This window comes from Paramisgurnus dabryanus, chromosome 19, assembly GCF_030506205.2.
Source record: "Paramisgurnus dabryanus chromosome 19, PD_genome_1.1, whole genome shotgun sequence".
NCBI lineage: Eukaryota > Metazoa > Chordata > Actinopteri > Cypriniformes > Cobitidae > Paramisgurnus > Paramisgurnus dabryanus.
In genome coordinates, this window is record NC_133355.1 from 7,461,497 (window position 1) to 7,485,231 (window position 23,735).

Sequence of the window (23,735 nt, forward strand, 5' to 3'; positions counted from 1 at the left end):
TCTGTACACGATGTTTTTAAATTGAGGCAGCTCAAACATGCATTTTAATCTGGGACTAGGATAAGACAATTGTGTAAAAAGTTTCTTGGTTGATAAATCATAAATATTTAGGAATTTACCATTAGAAAAGGAAAAAAATAGCTAAGCATGTCATTTAAAAAAACCTTCATTCTTTCAACACGCTGTTCGTTTTATAAGGATTGCATGTTTATCACCTCTGCAAACTCCTTCCTTGACCACAATAACTGTACGATACATTTGAAATTTTTTAATTTGGCAGATGCTTTTATCCAAAGCAATCTGCAGTGTATTACATGGTATATACATTATGAGTATTTGAGTTTGAATCCATGACCTTTTGCGTCGCAAACGCAATTTTTTATCACTGAGTTATTAATTTCTTCTATAAACAGTTCACTTTAAATCTTAATTTCCTCTAGAAAGTACAAAAAGGGCTTCTGTTTCGCATGAAGTATTGAACAGTTGGAAAAAGTCCTGTGATATTATTTGTGGTTTCCAAGTTAGACAACTTCCTGGAAATGTAATTTTATTATATGATAAACAAATGATAAACAAATTCTGTACGTTACTGCATGTGAAATGTTACTACCTGTGAAATGTTACTGCCTGAAATGAGAAGGAAGTCTGGAGTCTTGGTGAGTATTGTGTTAACTTTTTACTTATTTGCATCACCTGAAAAATAGACAGTTGTCTTTCTATTAAATAAACCCTTAAATTTAACAAAGGCATTTTTTTATATCTTATCATTTTGTCTGATAGTCTCGATATGACAAGAGCTTTGACTAAAATCTGAATAGAGTGCTCGGACAAGATCTGATTTCCTTATGTGGTACAGAACGCTCATGCATGACCGATTGGTTGCTGCGATGTGGTCAGTACATTTCTGTCGGTCATCAAAACATCCTGTCAGGTTCCCTTACAGACTTAGTAGGTGTTGGAGTTGAGGATCGAGTTGAAAGGAGAATTGAGTGGTGTTCAGTTGATGGGTTGACAAGGATTACCACAAGTTCACTCTTGGCTAGGTTGAAGTTGGCATTTCTTTTTCAAAAAAAAGAAAGATGTATAGAAAGCATGAAGAGAAATAAGTAGAGAAGGTGGGTACATCAGATGTAGACAGGTGTGTATAATCTGCATAACAATAGTATAAGAACCCATGCACCTTAAAGCAACACTATGTAGTTTTTTTTACCTTCAAATAATCTCTCTAAAATTATTTCAGTGATAGAACAACTTTTAACTGGACAAATTGTACTGTTGCTGCAACCTGAGCAGCCTCCTAGCTGCTACAAGCACACTCTGAAAGTGGCGGTGGAGGGTAGAGCACACAGCCCCGCCCCTCCCCCTGCCTGCAGAAGAGTGTCTGATACCAGGCACTGTTGCGTTTTCAACCACATGGGGGAGCTGTAAGTCATTTTTACATGGAAACTACATAGTGTTGCTTTAATGATGGGACCCATGCTGTAAAAATTCCTTGTACTTACATTTTTAAGTTTAATCTTGATTTTACAATTAATTTCATCTTTCTTGACTGGTAAGGAATTGCTATAAATTATAAAAAGTAAGATGAATTAGCTTAAGTTATTTCAACTGTACACTCTTGAAATACAGAAAGTCGAAATTAATTAGTTGATTCAACTTCAAAATTGAAGTGCAGCAAGGGATTTTTACAGTGCAGAGAAGTAGTGTATGTTGAAAAGAGAAGGGACCAAGAACGGAACCTTGTGGAACCCCAGTGGTCAGCTGGTGTGACCTGGATGCCTCCTCCCAGGTTTTCCTTGAAAGATCAGCCTGTTAGATTTGAGTTGAACCAGTTGAGTACAGTGGAGTCGAGTGATACCCAAAGTTGGATGAGGGTCCGTAAGATCTTGTAGTTACTGTGTCAAAGACAGCAGAGATGTCAAGGAGAATAAGAACAACCTACAACATACAGGAGCCATTACCATGTCATCTGTCCTTATGTGCAATGTACTTTTTTGAAACCCGATAGTTGACTGTCAAGTAGGTTGTTCTTAAAGAGATAAACTAAGAACTGATTAAAAAACTATTTTTAGAGTCTTTGAAAGGAAAGGAGTGAATCTAGTCTATAACTGTTGAGGTATTGACTGTTGGTTTTTTGAGCACTATGTTTACTGTTAACTTTACAATCAAACCAAGATTGTGTGCTTTATTATCCAGGTGACACATCCAAAGTGCCCATTGATTAAACGGAACTGATAACTGGAAAATAGTTATTGGTAAGCAACAAAGCAAACCACAACAGTTGCCAATATTTTAGGAAGAATTAAAGTTTATATTTGTGTAAGAATTAAAAATATTTTTCTGTAGTTTTATTTTTGATGAAAATACTCCTAATGTAAAAGACTTTTTTGTGTCTATGTCTGTGCTTGTGTATTATAGATGATGTCGGATGCAGACACCCCACTGCATCTCTTTATATACATCACTGCATTCCTGATCGGTCTCCCTAATGCAGTACTGGCATTCTGCTGTTGCATCCGCAAGATCCACAGTAAACCTCTCCCTATTGACATAATCATGTTGAACCTCGTGATTTCTGACCTCATCTTCCTCACCTTCCTCCCTGTGAAGATGAAAGAGGCAGCAGATAATATGGTCTGGAATATGCCGTATATCCTGTGTCATCTTAATATGTTCCTTTTCTTCCTGCCGATTTACAGTAGCTGCCAATTTTTGGCAGCAATTAGCGCTGAGCGTTACATATGCGTCACCTTTCCAGTAAAATACAAGAATCCAAGGAGAATCACTTATACGATACTAATATGTGCTCTTATCTGGATGAGTGTTATAGTGTTGATAGTAATAATATACAAGGCTGCATACACTGGTTCAGAAATCATCACTAACCAGACAGAACCTCAACAGTGTTACACTAACTTTGAGAAACTCCAAGATGTGCTCAAAATCCGACTGGGTACAGCTGTTCTTTTCTGTATACCCCTCATCATTTGCTGCTTTTGTTACATCAATACCATTCGTATTCTGTTAAAGCTTCCTCTTATTAAACGTTGTCGCAAGCTCCGGGCCATTGGAATGGCTCTCGGGACGCTGCTTGTGTTCACTATTTGTTTTGCACCTTACAACGCATCACACATTATGGGCTACATTATAAAAGACAATCCGAAGTGGCGCATGCACACTTACACTGTGAGCACTTTAAATGCATGTTTTGATGCTATTACTTTTTACTGCATCTCTTATAAGATGAGATTGGCATTTAAAGTCTGTGCAAAAGGTTTTATTCAGTTGTATGTTCGTATAAAAGTTTTTTTTTGATGTTGCTTGCTGTCATACTTAAATAAATTTTAAAGAACAAATATGTGAAGATATCAGGCACACTGCATTATATAAAATGGTCACATAGGTCATATAGGACCTTTTTAAAGTTGAAGAAAAGCAGCAGTTATTGTGTATAATTGGACAAACACAAGATGCTAAATTGTGTGCTAAATTAATGATTTATTTATTGTATTTGTTACTGTCATTCCTGATTATGACGTGTATAAATAGATATTGTGTGTATAAACAAATAAATAAAGAGTTTAATTGATGAAAACAGAGACTTTTATTTTGAAAGTCTCTTCAGGAAGCCTGTGGAAAGGTCTCATAAATTTGCTCAGTGTCCTTCCTGAGTATAATCCCTGATGCAATGGTGTTGTTTAAATATCCACATAGCTGCTGCCTCCTTAAATGAGCGTGTTTGATCTCTTTCGTGGATTTTTTGGGGTCCCCAGTGGTCATTATCGTGGAGGTTAAATTGCATTTTATTTTGGGACTAGGATAAGCCTTGTCCTGAAAACAGCCCCTTTGTGTTGTAAGATAAACCTCATTAATTAATTTCCCTTGCAAATGCTCTATCAAGGGACATAATGGGGTGGTTTCCCGGATAGGGACTTAGACCTTAGTTTAATTAGGAATATAACTAGTTGTAACAAACATGCCTTACTAAAAACATTACTTGGGGCATTTTGAGGCAAAACAAAGGGCACTGATGAATTTTGAGATATGTCAGTGAAGTTGTTTCCAGTTTGGACAGCTCTAACATTTATTTTAGTCTAGGACTAGTCTAATCCCTGTCCGGGAAACCGATGATTGAACTATGCTTGTTTGCAACTGAGAAAAACTGTTAGCATCCATCTGTATGTGTGTTACAAATTTAACATAATGATGTCTTTCAAGGTATTACAGGTAATATATTAGTACCTGTTGTCCACGTTGTGATAAATGTTGCCATTCACTAAAAAAAGTGTTCAATTCCTGTCACAAAGTGCTTAAGAATGATGCAAAACAATTGTGTACAATTTTTCATAATTAATAAATCATAAATATTCAGGAATTTACAATAAAAAAAGGAAAAAAAGCCATGCATTTCGTTAAAAAAAAACCTTCATTCTTTGTAATGTTAATTTTATAAGGATTGCATGTTCATCACCTCTGCAAACTCCTTGCTTGACCACAATTACTGTACGATTAATTTGACATTTGCATTTTGCAGATGCTTTTATCCAAAGCAACTTGCAGTGTATTACAAGGTATATAACAGTATGAGTGTTTGGGTTCGAACCATGACCACAATTTTCTATCACTGAGTTACTCATTTCTTCTATAAACAGTTCACTTTAAATTTAAATTTCCTCTAGAAAGTACAAAAGGGTATACGTTTCGCATGAAGTATTGAACAGTTGGAGAAAAGTCCCATGGTAGTATTTGTGGTTTGCAGTAAGACATCTTCCTGAAAATGTAACTTTATTATATGATAAACAAATGATAAACAAATTCTGTATGTTACTGCATGTGAAAAGTCACTGCCTGAAATGAGAAGGAAGTCTGGAGTCGTGGTGAGTATTGTGTTACCTTATTACTTATTTGCATCTATTGAAAATAGTTTTCTTTTTTTCTTGTTAACTAAACCCTTATATTTAACAAAGGCAGTTTCTTTAAATCTTATCATTTCGTCTGATAGTCTTGATAAGAGCTTTGAATAAAATCTGAATTGAGTGCTCGTTCATGCGTTACCAATTGGTTGCTGTGATGTGGTCAATACATTTCTTCCGGTCATCGAACACCACCGTCAGGTTCCTCACAGACAGGTGTTGAAGTTGAGGATCGAGTTGAAAGGAGAAGTGTGTGCTGTTCTGTTGATGGTTTGACAAGGATTACCAGGAGTTCACTCTTGGCTAGGTTCAAGGTGGCATTTCTTCTTTCAAAAAAAGATGTCTAGAAAGCATGAAGAGAAATAAGTAGAGAAGGTGAGTACATGAGGTGTAGACAGATGTAGCTGTGTATAATCTTCCTTCCGTTAATGATTGGACCAACCCTGTAAAATTTCCTTGTACTTACATTTTTAAGTTTAATAAACTTTTTTTAACAATTATTTTAATATTTTTGGACTGGTAAGGAATTGCTATAAATTCTAAAAGTGAGATGCATTAGCTTAAGTTATTTCAACTTTACACTCTAAAAATACAGAAAGTCGAAATTAGTTGAATTAGTTGATTAAACTTCGAAATTGAAGTGAGGCAAGGAATTTTACAGTGCAGAGAAGCAGTGTATATTGAAAAGAGGAGGGACCAAGGACGGAACCTTGTGGAACCCCAGTCATCAGCTGATGTGACCTGTACGTCTCTCCTACCAGGTTTTCCTTGAAAGATCAGCCTGTTAGATTCGAGTTGAACCAGTTGAGTACAGTGGAGTCGAGTGATCCCCAAAGTTTGATGGGGGTCAGTAAGATCTTGTAGTCTAGTGTCAAAGGCAGCAGAGAGGTCAAGGAGAATTAAAACAACCTACAGCAAACAGGAGCCATTACCATGTCATCTGTCCTTATGTGCAATGTAGTTTTGTGCAATTTTTTGAAACCCGATTGTTGACTGTTAAGTAGGTTGTTCTGTAAGAGATAAACTAAGAACTGATTAAAAAACAATTTTTAGAGTCTTTGAAAGGAAAGGAGTGAACCTAGTCTATAACTGATGAGGTATTGACTGTTGGTTTTTTGAGCACTATGTTTACTGTTAACTTTACAATCAAACCAAGATTGTGTGCTGTATTATCCAGGTGACACATCCACAGTGCCCATTGATTAAACAGAACTGATAACTGGAAAATAATTCTTGGTAAGCAAACAAAGCAAACCACAACAGCTGCCAATATTTTAGGAAGAATTAAAGTTTATATTTGTGTAAGAATTAAAAATATTTTTCTGTAGTTTTATTTTTGATTAAATTACTTCTAATGTAAAATACTTTTTTGTGTCTATGTCTGTGCTTGTGTATTATAGATGATGTCGGATGCAGACACCCCACTGCATCTCTTGATATACATCACTGCATTCCTGATCGGTCTCCCTAATGCAGTACTGGCATTCTGCTGTTGCATCCGCAAGATCCACAGTAAACCTCTCCCTATTGACATAATCATGTTGAACCTCGTGATTTCTGACCTCATCTTCCTCACCTTTCTCCCTGTGAAGATGAAAGAGGCAGCAGATAATATGGTCTGGAATATGCCGTATATCCTGTGTCATCTTAATATGTTCCTTTTCTTCCTGCCAATTTACAGTAGCTGCCAATTTTTGGCAGCAATTAGCGCTGAGCGTTACGTATGCGTCACTTTCCCAGTAAAATACAAGAATCCAAGGAGAATCACTTATACGATACTAATATGTGCTCTTATCTGGATGAGTGTTACAGTGTTGATAGTAATAATATACAAGGCTGCATACACTGGTTCAGAAATCATCACTAACCAGACAGAACCTCAACAGTGTTACAATGATTTTACCCCACTTCAACTCCAAGATGTGCTCAAAATCCGACTGGGTTTTGTAGCTGTTCTTTTCTGTATACCCCTCATCATTTGCTGCTTTTGTTACATCAATACCATTCGTATTTTGTTAAAGCTTCCTCTTATTAAACGTTGTCGCAGGCTCCGGGCCATAGGACTGGCTCTCGGGACGCTGCTTGTCTTTGCTATTTGTTTTGCACCTTACAACGTATCTCACATTGTGGGCTACATTACACAAGAAAATCCAAAGTGGCGCATGCACACTTTAACTGTGACCACTTTAAATGCATGTTTTGATCCTATTATTTTTTACTGTATCTCTTATGAGATGAGATTGGCATTTAAAGTCTGTGCAAAAGGTTTTATTAAGTTTTATGTTCGTATAAAATCATTTGATGTTGCTGTCATACTTAAATAAATTGTACAGAACAAATATGTAAATATATCAGGCACACTGCATTATATGGCTACATATAAAATGGTCAAAAATGGTCATTAGTTAACACTGTGCTGTTACCTTTCAAAAAGTACACCAGTTCTACCAGTTCTGATTCAGTGAAACACATTGGCACCAAATGTAATGTATACATTACATTTGGTGCCAATGTGTTTCACCGAATCAGAACTGACACACACATATATATATATATATATATATAATCGCCTAAATGGTACCCGGTGGGGTCTACTGCTGTTGTAGCCCATCCGCCTCAAGGTTGTGCGTGTTGTGGCTTCACAAATGCTTTGCTGCATACCTCAGTTGTAACGAGTGGTTATTTCAGTCAAAGTTGCTCTCCTAACAGTTTGAATCAGTCAGCCCATTCTCCTCTGACCTCTAGCATCAATAAGGAATTTACGCCCACAGGACTGAAGCATATTGGATGTTTTTCCCTTTTCACACCATTTTTTGTAAACCCTAGAAATGGTTGTGCGTGAAAACCCCAGTAACTGAGCAGATTGTGAAATACTCAGACTGGCCCGTTGCCACGCTCAAAATGGCTTAAATCACCTATCTTTCCCATTCTGACATTCAGTTTGGAGTTCAGGAGATTGTCTTGACCAGGACCACACCCCTAAATGCATTGAAGCAACTGTCATGTGATTGGTTAATTAGATAATTGCATTAATGAAAAAAATGAACAGGTGTTCCTAATAATCCTTTAGGTGAGTGTATAAAAGGTACTGCCCGCTTGGGAACATTTTTGACAATTTTTCTGACAGTGTATTTAGTTAAACATACACTTTTTACATATAGACACAATGCAAAATGCTTGTTTTTATGTAAAACGTAATTTCCATAAGTGAAATAGACCATGTGGATATCTTGTCAGTATAAAGACACTGTTCTTAGGGTAACTGCACATATGCTACACATAAGCCAACTTCTTTTGTTTCCCATTGATGGAACATGAGACATTTTGTTCATGTTGTGTTGTTTTGTTCATGTTTAATGAGCTTCAGTGCTGTACATTATGCTCATATTAGATTAAATGTCCACTGTCTTTCTTGCTCACATTATGTAGTGTGATTACTGTATGTATTCACAATGCCAAAGTCATAGTTTAAGAAATGCAGCAGATATTGTGTGTAATTAGACAAACACAAGATGCTTAATTGTATGCTTGTGCACTTGGCCCAATTTCCATATCCTACACTATTGTTGATATTAGTTAGTTTTTTTCATATATATGCCAAAACTATTAATAAAAAATGTAAAAACTTTAAAATAATCAAAATATTTGTAAATTAAAAAATAAAAATATTTAGTTATTGTATTTTTCTTGTAATTGTTCAGCACTTTAAGCAAATTAATTGTATATGTAAATCCTGCATTTTGCCGTATAAATAGATATTGTTTGTGTACAACAAATAAATAAACAAATTTAGAGTTTAATAAGAGTTGTGCCATCGCGGTGCTTTGATGAACACAGAGACTTTTATTTTGAAAGTCTCTTCAGGAAGCCTGTGGAAAGGTCTCGTAAATTTGCTCAGTGTCCTTCCTGCGTTCAATCCCTGATGCAGCTGTGTTTGTTATGGTGTTGTTTAAATATCCAAATAGCTTCTGCCTCCTTAAATGAGCGTGTTTGATCTCTTTCGTGGATTTTTTGGGGTCCCCGGTGGTCATTATCGTGGAGGTGATCGGAGGTGAGTCTAATAACGTTAACCGTTTAACTTAACTGTGACAGCTGCTAGAGCTAGACAGATTGAAAAGGAGTAAATATTATTCGCTCCTCAATTATTTTGGTAAATTTTAAAGAAGACACTTTAAAGTTTTATATAAAAATATTAAATATTAAATAAAGTACTTTTAGCAGTTTGAGTTTATTTAAATAAATAAACATACTCTGGAAAGTATATATTATATATAAAAATATAAAATGGAAACGTTTCAGGAACAACATGCTATAAAAATAAAGCCATAAGTCTAAATAAGCTTTGGTCTAAATTTCAAGTTAAAATCACAAAAAATATTTGTTGTAACACTTTTAGTGGACTTACCAACATAAACCACTAGGTGTCACTGGTTTTCTGCAAATTCTTGGTACAATTTAAGACATTGCTGTCAGTGCCTTATTATTAACTGATACACCGCCAGGATTTTTTCTTCTAAAAATATATAAACATACAAATATATCAAATAAAAAACAGACCCTCTGCTTTCAAACAAACAAACAAAATGTGGTAAAACGTTTCATCCTATCTATATTTTTTCCTTTTAAACTCTTAAATATGGGTATTTTTCTTTAAAAAAACTTTTGGCAAAAAGCTAAAATAATTTAAAGAAATTTTGTTAAAGATCAGAACGATTACCAAAACATACACAGAGTTTAAAATGTGTAAATAAAGTTTTGGCTTTAGTTTTTCATAAATTGGGATAATCGCGTTATTGCAAATTAACCTAAAAAAAATCATCAGGAACACGTTTTTTATGCAAATGTTTTCTCCTAATTGATGAGCTAACTTGTCCATAATTTTTTACCATAATTAATTTTTTTACTTTATACCAAAATTTGTAATAAAGTAGGTATTTATGTCTTCCTACATAATTGATTTTATAAAACACTGATGAAATGTGTATGACAAATAGTTTTACAGCTTTCCAATGATATATATGGTGTGTATAATGTCATGATTAGATTTAGAATTCACCTACAAACATTAAAGTAAACTCTGGTGTCCCATACAAGAGGACATTTATAGTCCCGTATGATTATGTTTATTTCAATCTTTTTTGTGTTACCGGAGTTGTGAAGGATTAATTCTACTGAAAGTATTATATTTTATTGTATGTTTTAATTAGGGACCCGTTCTTTGATGGGATTTTGAATGAGGATGATGAAGACGATGATGATGACAGTGGAATTCACTATGATGACTTTAAGAGGCCCCATCGGGACCCGTTTGATGATGCCTTCAGATTCGGTTTCAGTTTCGGACCTGGCGGGATGCGCTTTGAGGAACCTCAAGGGTTCGGCCAGATCTTCAAGGAGATAGAAGAGATCTTTGCTAATTCAGGTCGCTTTGATGGACAAGATGGGTTTGGACACAGAAGTATGTTGCATTTTTATTTATTTTCCTGTGTTAACCTCTACTGTATATCTGTAAATTATCTGTAGGATTAGGAAAGTTTGATTTCAATTATTGATTTCACTTTCATTACAGTCTTTGTCATGACCCTACCCTATTAAAGATATCAAGGTTATATTTTTACATAATGTTTTTTACATTATGCAGGATGATTTTATTAAAAAAACAGTATCATTTTGAGTAAATCACAAAAATTTACATTAGCTTGGCTTTCATAGGCATTGTCACTATTGAAAAGCTTCCAGCTTTGCTCTTGTAACTAAGTTCTCACCACAATTATCATAATTTTTACGAATTTTATGATTTGTTGATCAGATATCCCATGGATTGAAGCTCCGCCTCCTCTAGATGGTGCTAAGAAAGGCCAGGGTGGAGGTGGAAACTCCCTCAGGGATTTTATGTTGAAGTCTCCCGAGAGTTCACACCCAAACCCATCCCTCCCTCCTCCCTCTGTGACGCCGAAAGATGGGGGTTCCTCATCTCCTCAGGGTCCCAGTGACCCCTTTCCTCATTGGAGACCCTTTTCAAAGGTGAAACAAAATGATTCAAGACATATAAGAATCTTTCCACACTGGGTTCTGATCCGTTTGTCTCACCTGTTTTTGGTTTGTTTTGGTTTAAGTTTCATGACCTTTGGAAAGATGGTCTGTCAAGGCCAAAGGAAGAAGAGAGAAAAGAGGATGGAGGTAAAATGTCTCAGATTCTTATCAAATGTCAAAAATTTTTTTTGGCTGTAATTGCATTGTACATTAAAATAGCACCAGGGTACAGTGTGATCACACTATTCAAACGATCCAGACATGTACCCGGGTACAGTTCGGTTTGCATAGTGTGACTACGCACTTAAATAAAATAAGGATAATGGAAAGTAAAATCAAGCAATGGAAAATACATTTGAAATTAATTATTTTGTCTCTGGTTCTTGTCTATAGATCTTGACACCCAGGTGTCATCAGGTGGGCTGGATCAGATCTTAACCCCAGCACCTTCACAGCCGAAGATCAGGTCATTTTTTAAATCTGTCAGTGTCTCCAAAGTGGTCCGACCAGATGGAGTGAGTGATCTCCTTATTGACAAAATCTTTTTGAATCTACAGAACAAATCTGAAAAGCATTTTTATTACAAACAATAATATTGTATTGCTATATATGAATGTGTGTGTGTATGTATAGACTATTGAAGAAAGAAGAACAGTCAGAGACAGTGAAGGGAATGAAGAGACTACAGTAAGTGTTACAGGAGGTCCTGGTGTAGAAGATCAAAATGGTCCTGTCATGCCAGGTTAGTGATTAAACTCCATCATAGTGTCTTTTCTTATGTAATGTATGATCTTTAAAGGGATGGTTTACCCAAAAATGAAATTCAGTCATCATTTACTCCCTCGTGTAAACCTGTATGAGTTTCTTTTTTCTATTGAACACAAATAAAGTGATTTTGGTGGTACATGTTGACTTCCATAGTATTCGTTTTTCCTACTATGGAGGTCTAAGGGTACCGTCAACTGTGTACTTACCATTTATCAAAATATCTTCATTTGCGTTCAGCAGAATAAAGAAACTCATACAGGTTTAGGACAACATAAGGGGGAGAAAATCATGACCGATTTTTCATTTTGGGGTGAACTATCCTGCAGTATTTCCCATGCAGAGGTATTTTCTGGTGTATTAGATCTATTGTTTTTTTTTTATTTAAATAAACTTTATACATTTCAAACAGCATTTATTTTTTATATTCCTTTAAGATAATTTTAATTCTTGAAAACAATCAAAATGTATTTTCTGTGTCTTTCAGGTGGTTCTCCATCGTCCGGTTATATGCAGGATGATTTCTCATTGTTTTCTAAGTTCTTTGGAGGCTTTCGGGGTTGAAAGAGCTCAGGATTTACATACTGTATAAAGGACAATATCTTTTCATCCTTCCTTCATAATCCTACCAACTGCAAAAAACAGTAATGATCTTAATTTCACACAATTCAGTTTGATTTAATTCATCACTGCACATCTGTCGAGATCCAGTAGTGAAAACCTTTACTCCAGTATTGCAAAATAAAGACAAAAATAAATCTGCGGGCCTTGCTATTTTTAATATAATTATTAGGAATGGACACATAATTATGTCATTAATACAAACTGCGTCAGTTGTAGTTCGTGCCACAATGCTTTAAAGATTATTTAAAAAAAAGGAGATGAATCACACTGACTGTCACAAATTTAGTCAAGATGAAATATGAAAAAACATCAGATGATTATGCAGTGGAACATTAATATTTTATCATAAATTGTATTTTTAAATGTGTTTGCATTCTGTAAATAAAATAATAAAAAATGAGATGTGAATGTTTTTTTTATGCATGATTGTTTAATTTGCATTTCACACTTACATTTACACTTGCTTTCCAACACAGACAGGACAGGTTTTAGATTTATCCAGGACTAGGTCTTAGTTATATTAGGACATTTAAGTAGTTTTTACAATCATACCTTACAAAAACAGTGTTGGGATGCTGGGTTGCATCTTGAGACAAAACAATGCACTTAATTTATGTTAAGAACTGTCAGTGCAAGATGTTTTTACATTATAGTTGAAACATTATTTTTTTCAGGACTAATCCCTGTCACGGAAACTGTGTTGAAAGTTAAGCTGCATGAATTAGTTTGCCTTGCAAATGATCTCTATATCGAGGGCCAACCATATTTATAGTAAAGGGAAGTAGCTGTTTTTAACTTTTTATGATGCTTTGAGGATCAGGTGATTTGTTACATTAAATTCTGCATATAAAAATCTGCAGTTTCATTGCATTTCTAACAATACTGAAATACATGTTAAGTATTCATCTGTTTGTGTGTTGCAAATTTAACATCTTGCCAGCTTACAAGGTAAATACAAAATGTAGGCCTAATTCAACATTAACCTTTAACTGCATGACAGATTTTACATTTATGCATTTGGCAGATGCTTTTATCCTCTAGAGAAAGTACAAAAAGGGCTTCTGTTTAGCATAAAGTATTGAACAGTTGACCAAAAGCCCCGTGGTAGTATTTGTGGTTTGCAATTAAACATCTTCCTGGAAATTAAATTTTGATATAAATAATATTAAACAAATGATAAACAAATGCTGTATGTTACTGCATGTGAATGTTGGTGCCTGAAAGAAGAACGAAGTCTGAAGTCTTGGTGAGTAGTTTAGTTTTATTTATTCACTTATTTTCACTTATTTGGACCAAATCTTCTGTGGCTTTTCTTGTTTAAAAACACTTACATTTAATAAAGGCAGTTACATTTTGTCTAAAAGTCTTGATATGCTCGGACCAGATAGTCATCCCTCTCCAACCCCAGAAAAATCAGCCTGTGAGATATAACTTGAACCAATTTTCTGAGCTGATGTTTTCTGTTAACTTTACTAAGTCTTTATGCTGTATTGTCCAGGTGGTGATTGCTTCACACAAGTGCTCATCCATGATGTACATCGATTAAATGGAATTTCTAACAGGACAATAATTCTTAAGACACAAAGATTTAAAATGTAAGTATCATATCTATATATATAGTCAGCAAAAATACTTATATGTATGTATGTATATTTCATTGGTAACACTTTACAATAAGAGTACATGAATAATATTAATAATCACTTTAATATAAACTAATGATAAGCCATGTAACCATAACTATGTCATGAGTCATATGAATTCATGCACGAATAACAACGACCTAAACTACACGTTAATACATGTTTGTTAGTTAATGCATTAATTAACAGTTTTGTGTAACCCAAATCAAACATGCTTTCTAGAAGAACGAAAACTATGCACAATGTTTAGGTTTGTAATGCAAAACTGTTTTACATTTTCCCCCGCAGCTGAGTTACAAACATCATTGGATGGCAATGGATTTATTGCAATCAGGGGCGTCATGCACCAATTTTTTAAGGGGGCACAGCTCACAGAAATTTGTGCGCACAGACATCAAAGGAAATATATTATAGAGCTTTCAGTCTTTTCCATGGCACTTACATTTCTAACAATCTGAGCGCCCCTGCCTTCATGCAAAAACCTCCAAAATAAAAGTGTTGACTTACTTTTATATCAAATACTATTCAATCGGAATAATGACATATTGGCATCATATTTACATTTAAAACGGCATGTTTTGTTTATTTACGTTTTGTTTAATGACTTGTTTATTGTGACATTCGTGCATTTTGCACAACAACTGCAATAGCCTATCCTATGAAATTAATGTAGTTTTAAATCCATAAAGTATATAAACAACGAAATGACTTAAGCTATAGCACGTGATTGATTGTAATGTTCAAAAATGATTTAAAAAAATATATTTAGATACAATTATTAGAAGAACGGATTTTTGCATTAAATTTAACCTCATATGTGAGCATGTGTGATTCCGCGCCCCCGTGAACTCTGACGAACTTTGGCGTTGTACCAAGACGATGAATCTAGAAATCTCTACTAATATAACGTCGAGACGGTAACATTTTAAACCATACATTTTCAACACAGAGTAGGTTAACTGTACATTACCGTACTTGGGTTTGAAAATGTTGTTTTTGCTTCTTATAGCCAGCAGCAACAGCAAAGCTCGTGAGCGGCTCAGACGCTGAGTGCAGCGGCTGCGCTGAGTGCAGCGCCTGCCGCCAGAATAAAGTAATGTAACACGATCAAAACACTATCAAAACGGCAAAAGTCTCTGAAAAGTGACAAGGATGAAGCACAGAATTGATAATATTGTGCATAATAAACAGATTAAAAGAAAGTAACAGATTAATGGACGCTTTTGATTTTGAGGTTGCATGCAAAATCCATTTGGCTAAAAAAAAACCGAGGGGGCACGTGACCCTTCACTTTATGAGTTTCAATGGACATGACGCCTCTGATTGCAATATTTATAGTCAACCTTAATCATTAAATGTACAATTATCCCTAGAGTTAAACATTTGATTTTTTACCGTTTTGAAATCCATTAAGCCGATCTCTGGGTCTGGCGGTACCACTTTTAGCATAGTTTAGCATAATCCATTGAATTTGATTAGACCATTAGCATCGGACTTAAAAATAACCAAATAAAGAGTTTCGATATTTTTCCTATTGAAAACTTGACTCTTAGTTCCATCGTGTACTAAGACCGATGGAAAATGAAAAGTTGCGATTTTCTAGGCAGATATGGCAATGAACTGCATTCTGGCGTAATAATCAAGGACTTTGCTGCTGTAACATGGCTGCAGCAGGCACAATGATAATATGCAGCAGCCAAAAATAGTCCACTGCTATTGAAAGTTACCAAGGGAACTAATCAATGTAAAAATCAATGATTGAAATCAAACTTGAAAGACAAATCTTAGAATAAGATTGAGATTTAGCCTCAATATTAGAATGGAACAAATGTGTGTGTCTGTGTGTATTACAGATGATTGTAACAGACACTCCCACCTTGTATCTCTCCATATACATCATTGCATTCCTGATCGGTCTCCCTAATGCAGTACTGGCATTCTGCTGTTGCATCCGCAAGATCCGCAGTAAACCTCTCCCTATTGACATAATCATGTTGAACCTCGTGATTTCTGACCTCATCTTCCTCACCTTCCTCCCTGTGAAGATGAAAGAGGCAGCAGATAATATGTTCTGGAATATGCCGTATATCCTGTGTCATCTTAATCTGTTCCTGTTCCTAATGCCACTTTACAGTAGCAGCCAGTTTTTGACGGTGATTAGCACTGAGCGTTATGTATGCGTCGCTTTCCCAGTAAAATACAAGAATCCGAGGAGAATCACTTATACGATAATAATATGTATTGCTATCTGGATGTTCATTTTAGTAACTGCTGCATTTACTTACAGGGCTGCGTACGGCGGTTCTAATAACGTCACTAACTACACAGAACTGTGTTACACTAACTTTACACCAGAGCAACTCCAAAATTTGCTCAAAATGCGATTGGCTTTTGTAGCAGCGTTTTTCTGTATACCCCTCATCATTTGCTGCTTTTGTTACATCAATACCATTCGTATTTTGTTAAAGCTTCCTCTTATTAAACGTTGTCGCAGGCTCCGGGCCATAGGAATGGCTCTCGGGACGCTGCTTGTGTTCACTATTTGTTTTGCACCTTACAACGCATCACACATTGTGGGCTACATTACACAAGAAAATCCAAAGTGGCGCATGTACTCTTTAACTTTCTCTACTTTAAATGCATGTTTTGATGCTATTATTTTTTACTGCATCTCTTATGAGATGAGATTGGCATTTAATGTCTGTGAAAAAGGTTTTATTCAGTTTTATGTTCGTATAAAAAGTTTTTTTAAAGTTGCTGTCATATTTAAATAAATTGTACAGAACACATATGTAAAGATATAAGGCATACTGGTCAAAAAATGGTCACTAGTTGTCACCATACTGTTTCCTTTCAAAAGTACACCATTAAGAGTGCATATTAGATATTGTATACATATTGGTTCCTATAAATGATACATATTAGGAACTTTTACCATAGTGAAAGCTTGGGACCATTTTTGACCATTTTAGTTAAACAAACACTTTATGCATTTAGACACAAATCAAAATGTAGAACCATCTGCAAGTCTTGTTATTTTTAATATGATTTCTATTATAAATGGACACATAATTATGTCATGAATACACACTGAATCACACTGACTGTCACAGATTTAGTCAAGGATGTTATGAAAAAACCTCAGATGATTATGCAGTGGAAGTTTAATATTTTTATCATAAATTGTTTTTAATGTGTTTGCACTCTGTAAAAAACGATATGTGAAATTTTCTTTGTTTCATGAATAATTGTTTTATTTGCTTCTTTTCAATTTTCATTTTTTAAGTGTTTCACATTTGGGTCAGTGACAAAAACGGTTTGGCAAGATGAGAAATTATAAAACAAAAACCTTGTTTTTAAAGCATGCATCAGGTTTATTTCAATGCACAGTGTATTTATGTCAATTTTATGCAATAAAAATTACATTTGCACCATTTGTATAAAAGTTAAGACTTAATGGACCTGAAAGTGTCAAGTTGTGTAACCACCAATTGTGCCAAAGAATGAAAAATATTAAATATTTTATCCACCTTGATGGCATGTAAGCGAAATCATCATATTAAAATATAATTTTATTAGTTATTTCTAAATGTAAATTTAATGCGTTATTGTAATATTTGTCCTGATATATGCTGAAAACAGCTTTGTTTTCTAAATAATCTTTGATGTAAAAAATGCATGTAAAAAATCATATTACACTAAACTAGATGATTATATTTGCACATTTCTTTTAAATATATTTATTTTTTAATAAAAAAATACTAGTTACACCAATTGACACAGACCGGTTACACCACATTGACATTTTTGCTATTATCCCCCAAATATTATTTCAAAATGAAATAAGACCAGAAATTTTAGACTTGGTCCTGAAAAAAGAGAATGTATGGCAATCTGGAAATTAGAAATTTTAACCCTTTAATATTTAATGTAACCATACGGACACAAGATAATAAATTAACGTCACATCATTGACCTATTTGTTTCGGTGTGCAGCTGTAGTTTAGGTGCCTGTAAGTCAATGTGGCTTTCCAGTATATTGTCATGCCTGATTCCAAATTATAGCAATGGTACTATAAAAAGGTATCACACAAGTAAAGCTACAATATGGAGACTCATAGAGATTAAAAAATTGTTTGCAAATCTTCAGTAATTGTGATGTGGGCTTTTCTGCAGTTGGATCTGTATGTATTAACATTTATCAAATGTGGAAACTTTGTACTGTGTTATATAAAGATTATACTAAAATATAAAATTTTGTTAATGGAGGATAGTGAGGAATGTTGAACAGGAGTGCGGAGAATTAAAGCCTCTTACATTCAAAGAGTTTACATTCTTACATCCGTTTACTTTATATTGTAGCTGTTTGTAAGCATGTAAGGTAATTATATAAAATGCTTGTAAATGTGTTCTTGGTTTCAATATTCAATCAAATTAAATGATAAAATAGAAATTATATTGGATATCATTCAGTTGAATTCATTATTGCATTGTTGACAATTTCAGACCCCTACATGATTTCTAAGTGTGAGAACTTGCAAAATAGCAGGGTGTTCAAATTACAAAAACAGTGGTGTGCATCTTGAGACAATGAGATACGTCAGTGCAAGATGTTTACATTAAAGCTCAAAAATTATTTTTTTCAGGACTAATCCCTGTCCTGGAAACTGTGTTGAACTGCATGAATTAGTTTGCCTTACAAATGATCTCTATATCGAGGGACATAATATGACCAGGGGCGCTGTAAAGGGGGGGTAAACAATGACGATTCTCGGGGCCCACGAGTAAGAGGGGGCCCACGCCCAGAGAAGCCTCCAAAATTGTGGTGCTAAAAATATTTAATAGTAAAAATTATTAAAGGAATAGTCTACTCATTTTCAATATTAAAATATGTTATTACCTTAACTAAGAAGAGTTGATACATCCCTCTATCATCTTAGTTCGTGCACGTAAGCGCTGGGGCGCGCTGCGACACTTCGATAGCATTTAGCTTAGCCCCATTCATTCAATGGTACCACTCAGAGATAAAGTTAGAAGTGACCAAACACATCAACGTTTTTCCTATTTAAGACGAGTAGTTATACGAGCAAGTTTGGTGGTACAAAATAAAACGTAGCGCTTTTCTGAGCGGATTTAAAAGGGTAACTATATTTTATGGCGTAATAGCACTAATGGAAGTACTTCGACTCGGCGCAGTAACACCCTCCCTCTCCCATTATGAGAGGGAGAAGGGGAGCGGACTTTTCAGGCGAGTCGAAGTACTCCCAAAAGTGCTATTACGCCATAAAATATAGTTACCCTTTTAAATCCGCTCAGAAAAGCGCTACGTTTTATTTTGTGCCATCAAACTTGCTCGTATAACTACTCGTCTTAAATAGGAAAAACGTTGATATGTTTGGTCACTTCTAACTTTATCTCTGAGTGGTATTGAATGAATGGGGCTAAGCTAAATGCTATCGAAGTGTCGCAGCGCGCCCCAGCGCTTACGTGCACGCACTAAGATGATAGAGGTATGTATCAACTCTTCTTAGTTAAGGTAATAACATATTTTAATATTGAAAATGAGTAGACTATTCCTTTAACTTTAAATTATTCTATTTGCTGTTTCCTGGTATCAAAAAAAAAATATTTGTTTAGGAAACACAAACATCCATGGGCCCCTTTCCCCCCTCTCAATTAACATAAAATGGTTCAGTCCGCCCAAATTGTATAATCCAGGCAACACAGCTTGACTTCACTTATAGCGCCGGCACAATAAATATTCAAACTAGTTTTAATGAAAATGCATGTAGTTTTAGGAAAAGTCAGGGAGCAGCAAGGCTTTATGGTTTATTTAGACAAAGTTATTGACTATGCAAATTTCAAAACGGTCAAAATGATGCCTTGTTTGTTCTAGTGTTAAAGATAATTACCACACTGCAAAAAATAATTTTCAAGAAAAAAAATCTTAGTAGTTTTGTCTTGTTTTCAGTAAAATATCTAACATTTCTTAAATAAATATGTTTTTTCATGATGAGCAAAACGACCCAAGAAAATTAATCTAGTTTTTAGACCAAAAATATTAAATTTAAGTGATTTTGTGCATAAAACAAGCAAAAAAATCTGCCAATGTGGTAAGCAAAAAAATCTTGAACATTTTTCTTAAACACTAAATTCAAGAAAAATTCAAGAAAAATTCAAGAAAAATTTGCTTACCCCACTAGCAGATTTTTTTTTGCTTGTTTCATGCACAAAATCCCTTAAATGTAATATTTTTGGTCTAAAAACTAGACTTATTTTCTTGGGTCGTTTTGCTCATCAAGAAAAACCATCTTAATTTAAGAATTTTTAGATATTTTACTGAAAACAAGAAAAAAATACTAAGAATTTCTTTTCTTGAAAATATTTTTTTTACAATGCATAAGTTTAAATGCTGCGGTAAAAAATAACAATACACAGTTTTAGTTAAACGTTCAACACTGCAAAAATTGACTTTCTTACTTAGTATTTTTGTCTTGTTTTCAGTGGAAATATCTAAAAATTCTTAAATTAAGATTACTTTTCTTGATGAGCAAAATGACCTAAGTAAATGATTCTAGTTTTAAGACAAATTAATATACAATTTAAGTGAAATTGTCCTCAAAACAAGCAAAATGATCTGCCAATGGGGTGAAAAAATTGTGAAATAAGATTTCTTTTTTCTTAAACACTTAATTCAAGTAAAATTTTCTCACCCCATTGGTAGTCAAAATACCATAAAAGCGCATGATTTTATGTAAATTAATATGAAAAAAGTCTCAGCTGTGTTGGGGGCCCTGTCAAGATTCTTTTCATGGGGCCCAAAATCCTAAGCAGCGCCCCTGAATATGACCAAGCATATTTATACTAAAGGGAAGTGTTATGATGCTTTCAGAATCAGGTGATTTGTTATAGTAAATTCTGCATATAAAAATCTGCAGTTTCATTGCATTTCTAACAATATTGAAGTACATAAGTATTCACCTGTTTTGCAAATTTAACATCTTGCCATCTTACGAGGTAAATACAAAATGTAATTCAACATGCTGTTTTTTAAGGATTACATGTTAATCACCTTTAACTGTAAGATTTACATTTGTGCATTTGGCAGATGCTTTTATCCTCTAGAAAGTACAAAAAGGGCTTCTGTTTCGCATGAAGTAGCCTATTGAAAGGTTGACAAAAAGCCCTGTGGTAGTATTGGTGGTTTGTAATTAAACAACTTCCTGGAAATGTAATTATGACATATATAATAATAAACAAATAGTAAACAAATGCTGTATGTTACTGCATGTGAAATGTTGCTGCCTGAAATGAGAACGAAGTCTGAAGTCTTGGTGAGTAGTTTAGTTTTATCTATTCACTTATTTAACTTATTTTCATTTACAGACTAAAAAATGTTGTTGCTTTTCTTGTTTAAAAAACCCTTACATTTAATAAAGGCAGTTATTTTTTGTCTCAACATTTTGTCTGAAAGTCTTGATATGCTTGGACCAGATAGTCATCCCCCTCCTCTCCAGGAAAACCAGCCTGTGATAAGTTATACCAATTTTCTGAGCTGATGTTTTCTGTTAACTTTACTAAGTCTTTGTGTTGTATTGTCCAGCTGGTGATTGCTTCACACAAGTGCTCATCCATGATGTACATCGATTACATGGGATTGCTAACAGGACAATAATTCTTAAGACACAAAGATTTCAAATGTAAGTATCATATATATATTAGTCAGCAAAATACTTATATGTATGTATGTATATTTCATTGGTTACACTTTACAATAACGGTACATGAATAATCATCTTTAATATAAACTAATGATAAGCCATGTACTAATCAATAACTAACCATAACTATGTCGTGAGTCATATTAATTCATGCACGAATAACAGCCCCATAACAACTACATGTTAATACATGTTTATTAGTTAATGCATTAATTAACACTTTGGGTAACCCAAATCAAACATACTTTCTAGGAGAACGAAAATTATGCACAATGTGTTTACAAACATTATTAAATGGCAATGGATTTATTGCAATATTTATAGTCAACCTTAATCATTAAAATGTACAATTATGCATTCATAATTACTCATTTTCCAGCTCCCCTAGAGTTAAACATTTGTTTTTTATTATTTTGTAATCCATTCAGCTGATCTGGCAGTACCACTTTTAGCATAGCTTAGCATAATTCATTGAATCTGATTAGACCATTAGCATTGCGCTCAAAAATGACCATATTTTTCCTATTTAAAACTTGACTCTTCTGTAGTTACATTGTGTACAAATTTTGATTTTCTAGGCCGATATGGCTCTCATTCCAGTGTAATAATCAAGGACTTTGCTGCTGTAACATGGCTGCAGGCAGCAGGCGTAGTGATATTACGCAGTGCCCGAAAATAGTCCCCTGCCATTGATAGTTAAGGGGACTAATCAATGTAAAATCAATTCAATGTTGAGATTCAGCCTCAATTTTACAATGAAACAAATGTGTGTGTCTGTGTGTATTACAGATGATTGTAACAGACACTCCCACCTTGTATCTCTCCATATACATCATTGCATTCCTGATCGGTCTCCCTAATGCAGTACTGGCATTCTGTTGTTGCATCCGCAAGATCCACAGTAAACCTCTCCCTATTGACATAATCATGTTGAACCTCGTGATTTCTGACCTCATCTTCCTCACCTTCCTCCCTGTGAAGATGAAAGAGGCAGCAGATAATATGGTCTGGAATATGCCAGATATCCTGTGTCAACTTAATCTGTTCCTTTTCTTCCTGCCAATTTACGGTAGCTGCCATTTTTTGGTGGTAATTAGCACTGAGCGTTATGTATGCGTCGCTTTCCCAGTAAAATACAAGAATCCGAGGAGAATCACTTATACGATACTGATATGTATTGCTATCTGGATGTTCACTATAGCAAGTGCTGTATTAACTTACATGGCTGCGTACGGTGGTTCTAATAATGTCACTAACTACACAGTACATCAACTGTGTTACACTAACTTTACACCAGAGCAACTTCAAAATGTGCTCAAAATCCGACTGGCTTTTGTAGCAGTGTTTTTCTGTATGCCTCTCTTTATTTGCTGCTTTTGTTACATCAATACCATTCGTATTCTGTTAAAGCTTCCTCTTATTAAACGTTGTCGCAAGCTCCGGGCCATTGGAATGGCTTTTGGGACGCTGCTTGTGTTTGCTATTTGTTTTGCACCTTACAACGCATCACACATTGTGGGCTACATTACACAAGAAAATCCGAAGTGGCGCATGTACACTTTAACTTTCACCACTTTAAATGCATGTTTTGATGCTATAATTTTTTACTGCATCTCTTACGAGATGAGATTGGCATTTAAAGTCTGTAAAAAAGGTTTTATTCAGTTTTATGTTCGTATAAAAAGTTTTTTTTACTTAAATAAATTGTACAGAACACATATGTAAAGATATAAGGAACTTACCATAGTGAAAGCTTGGGACCATTTTAGTTAAACATAGACTTTATACATTTAGACACAAAGCAAAATGTAGAACCATCTGCAAGTCTTGTTATTTTAAATATGATTTCTATTATGAATGGACACATAATTATGTCATGAATACACACTGAATCACACTGACTGTCACAGATTTTGTCAAGGCTGTTATGAAAAAACCTCAGATGATTATGCAGTGGAAGTTTAATATTTTTTTCATAAATTGTTTTTAATGTGTTTGCATTCTGGATAAAAAACGATATGTGAATTTTTTCTTTG

General features: G+C 34.5%; 5 protein-coding genes across 6 annotated transcripts; all 5 read left to right on the forward strand.

Moving 5' to 3' along the window:
• The first annotated feature begins 2,227 nt into the window (after window positions 1-2,227).
• LOC135773217 (free fatty acid receptor 3-like) lies at window positions 2,228-3,315 on the forward strand. The gene is made up of 2 exons (XM_065282701.1): window positions 2,228-2,255; window positions 2,419-3,315. Exon 2 carries the CDS (start codon window positions 2,419-2,421, stop codon window positions 3,313-3,315), a length of 897 nt encoding a protein of 298 aa, XP_065138773.1. The 5' UTR covers window positions 2,228-2,255.
• A 2,700-nt stretch (window positions 3,316-6,015) lies between these two features.
• On the forward strand, window positions 6,016-7,285 carry LOC135771642 (free fatty acid receptor 3-like). The gene is made up of 2 exons (XM_065281965.2): window positions 6,016-6,149; window positions 6,314-7,285. Exon 2 carries the CDS (start codon window positions 6,314-6,316, stop codon window positions 7,235-7,237), a length of 924 nt encoding a protein of 307 aa, XP_065138037.1. The 5' UTR covers window positions 6,016-6,149; the 3' UTR covers window positions 7,238-7,285.
• Window positions 7,286-8,781: 1,496 nt separating this feature from the next.
• Window positions 8,782-12,735, forward strand: hax1 (HCLS1 associated protein X-1). Of its 2 annotated transcripts, none has more exons than XM_065287398.1 (7): window positions 8,782-8,964; window positions 10,205-10,371; window positions 10,723-10,937; window positions 11,030-11,093; window positions 11,340-11,461; window positions 11,580-11,688; window positions 12,199-12,735. In XM_065287398.1, the coding sequence occupies exons 1-7, from the start codon at window positions 8,894-8,896 to the stop codon at window positions 12,273-12,275; spliced, it is 825 nt and encodes a 274-aa protein (XP_065143470.1). In that variant the 5' UTR covers window positions 8,782-8,893; the 3' UTR covers window positions 12,276-12,735. The 2 variants fall into 2 exon arrangements, with proteins under 2 accessions (XP_065143470.1, XP_065143462.1); XM_065287390.1 differs by having other exon boundaries at window positions 8,784-8,964; window positions 10,121-10,371.
• Window positions 12,736-12,854: 119 nt separating this feature from the next.
• LOC135776569 (free fatty acid receptor 3-like) lies at window positions 12,855-18,471 on the forward strand. Its single transcript, XM_065287376.1, has 2 exons — window positions 12,855-13,930; window positions 15,832-18,471. Exon 2 carries the CDS (start codon window positions 15,832-15,834, stop codon window positions 16,750-16,752), a length of 921 nt encoding a protein of 306 aa, XP_065143448.1. The 5' UTR covers window positions 12,855-13,930; the 3' UTR covers window positions 16,753-18,471.
• Window positions 18,472-22,488: 4,017 nt separating this feature from the next.
• Window positions 22,489-23,424, forward strand: LOC135773426 (free fatty acid receptor 3-like). Its single transcript, XM_065282983.1, has one exon. The coding sequence runs from the start codon at window positions 22,489-22,491 to the stop codon at window positions 23,422-23,424; it is 936 nt and encodes a 311-aa protein (XP_065139055.1).
• Window positions 23,425-23,735: the final 311 nt, after the last annotated feature.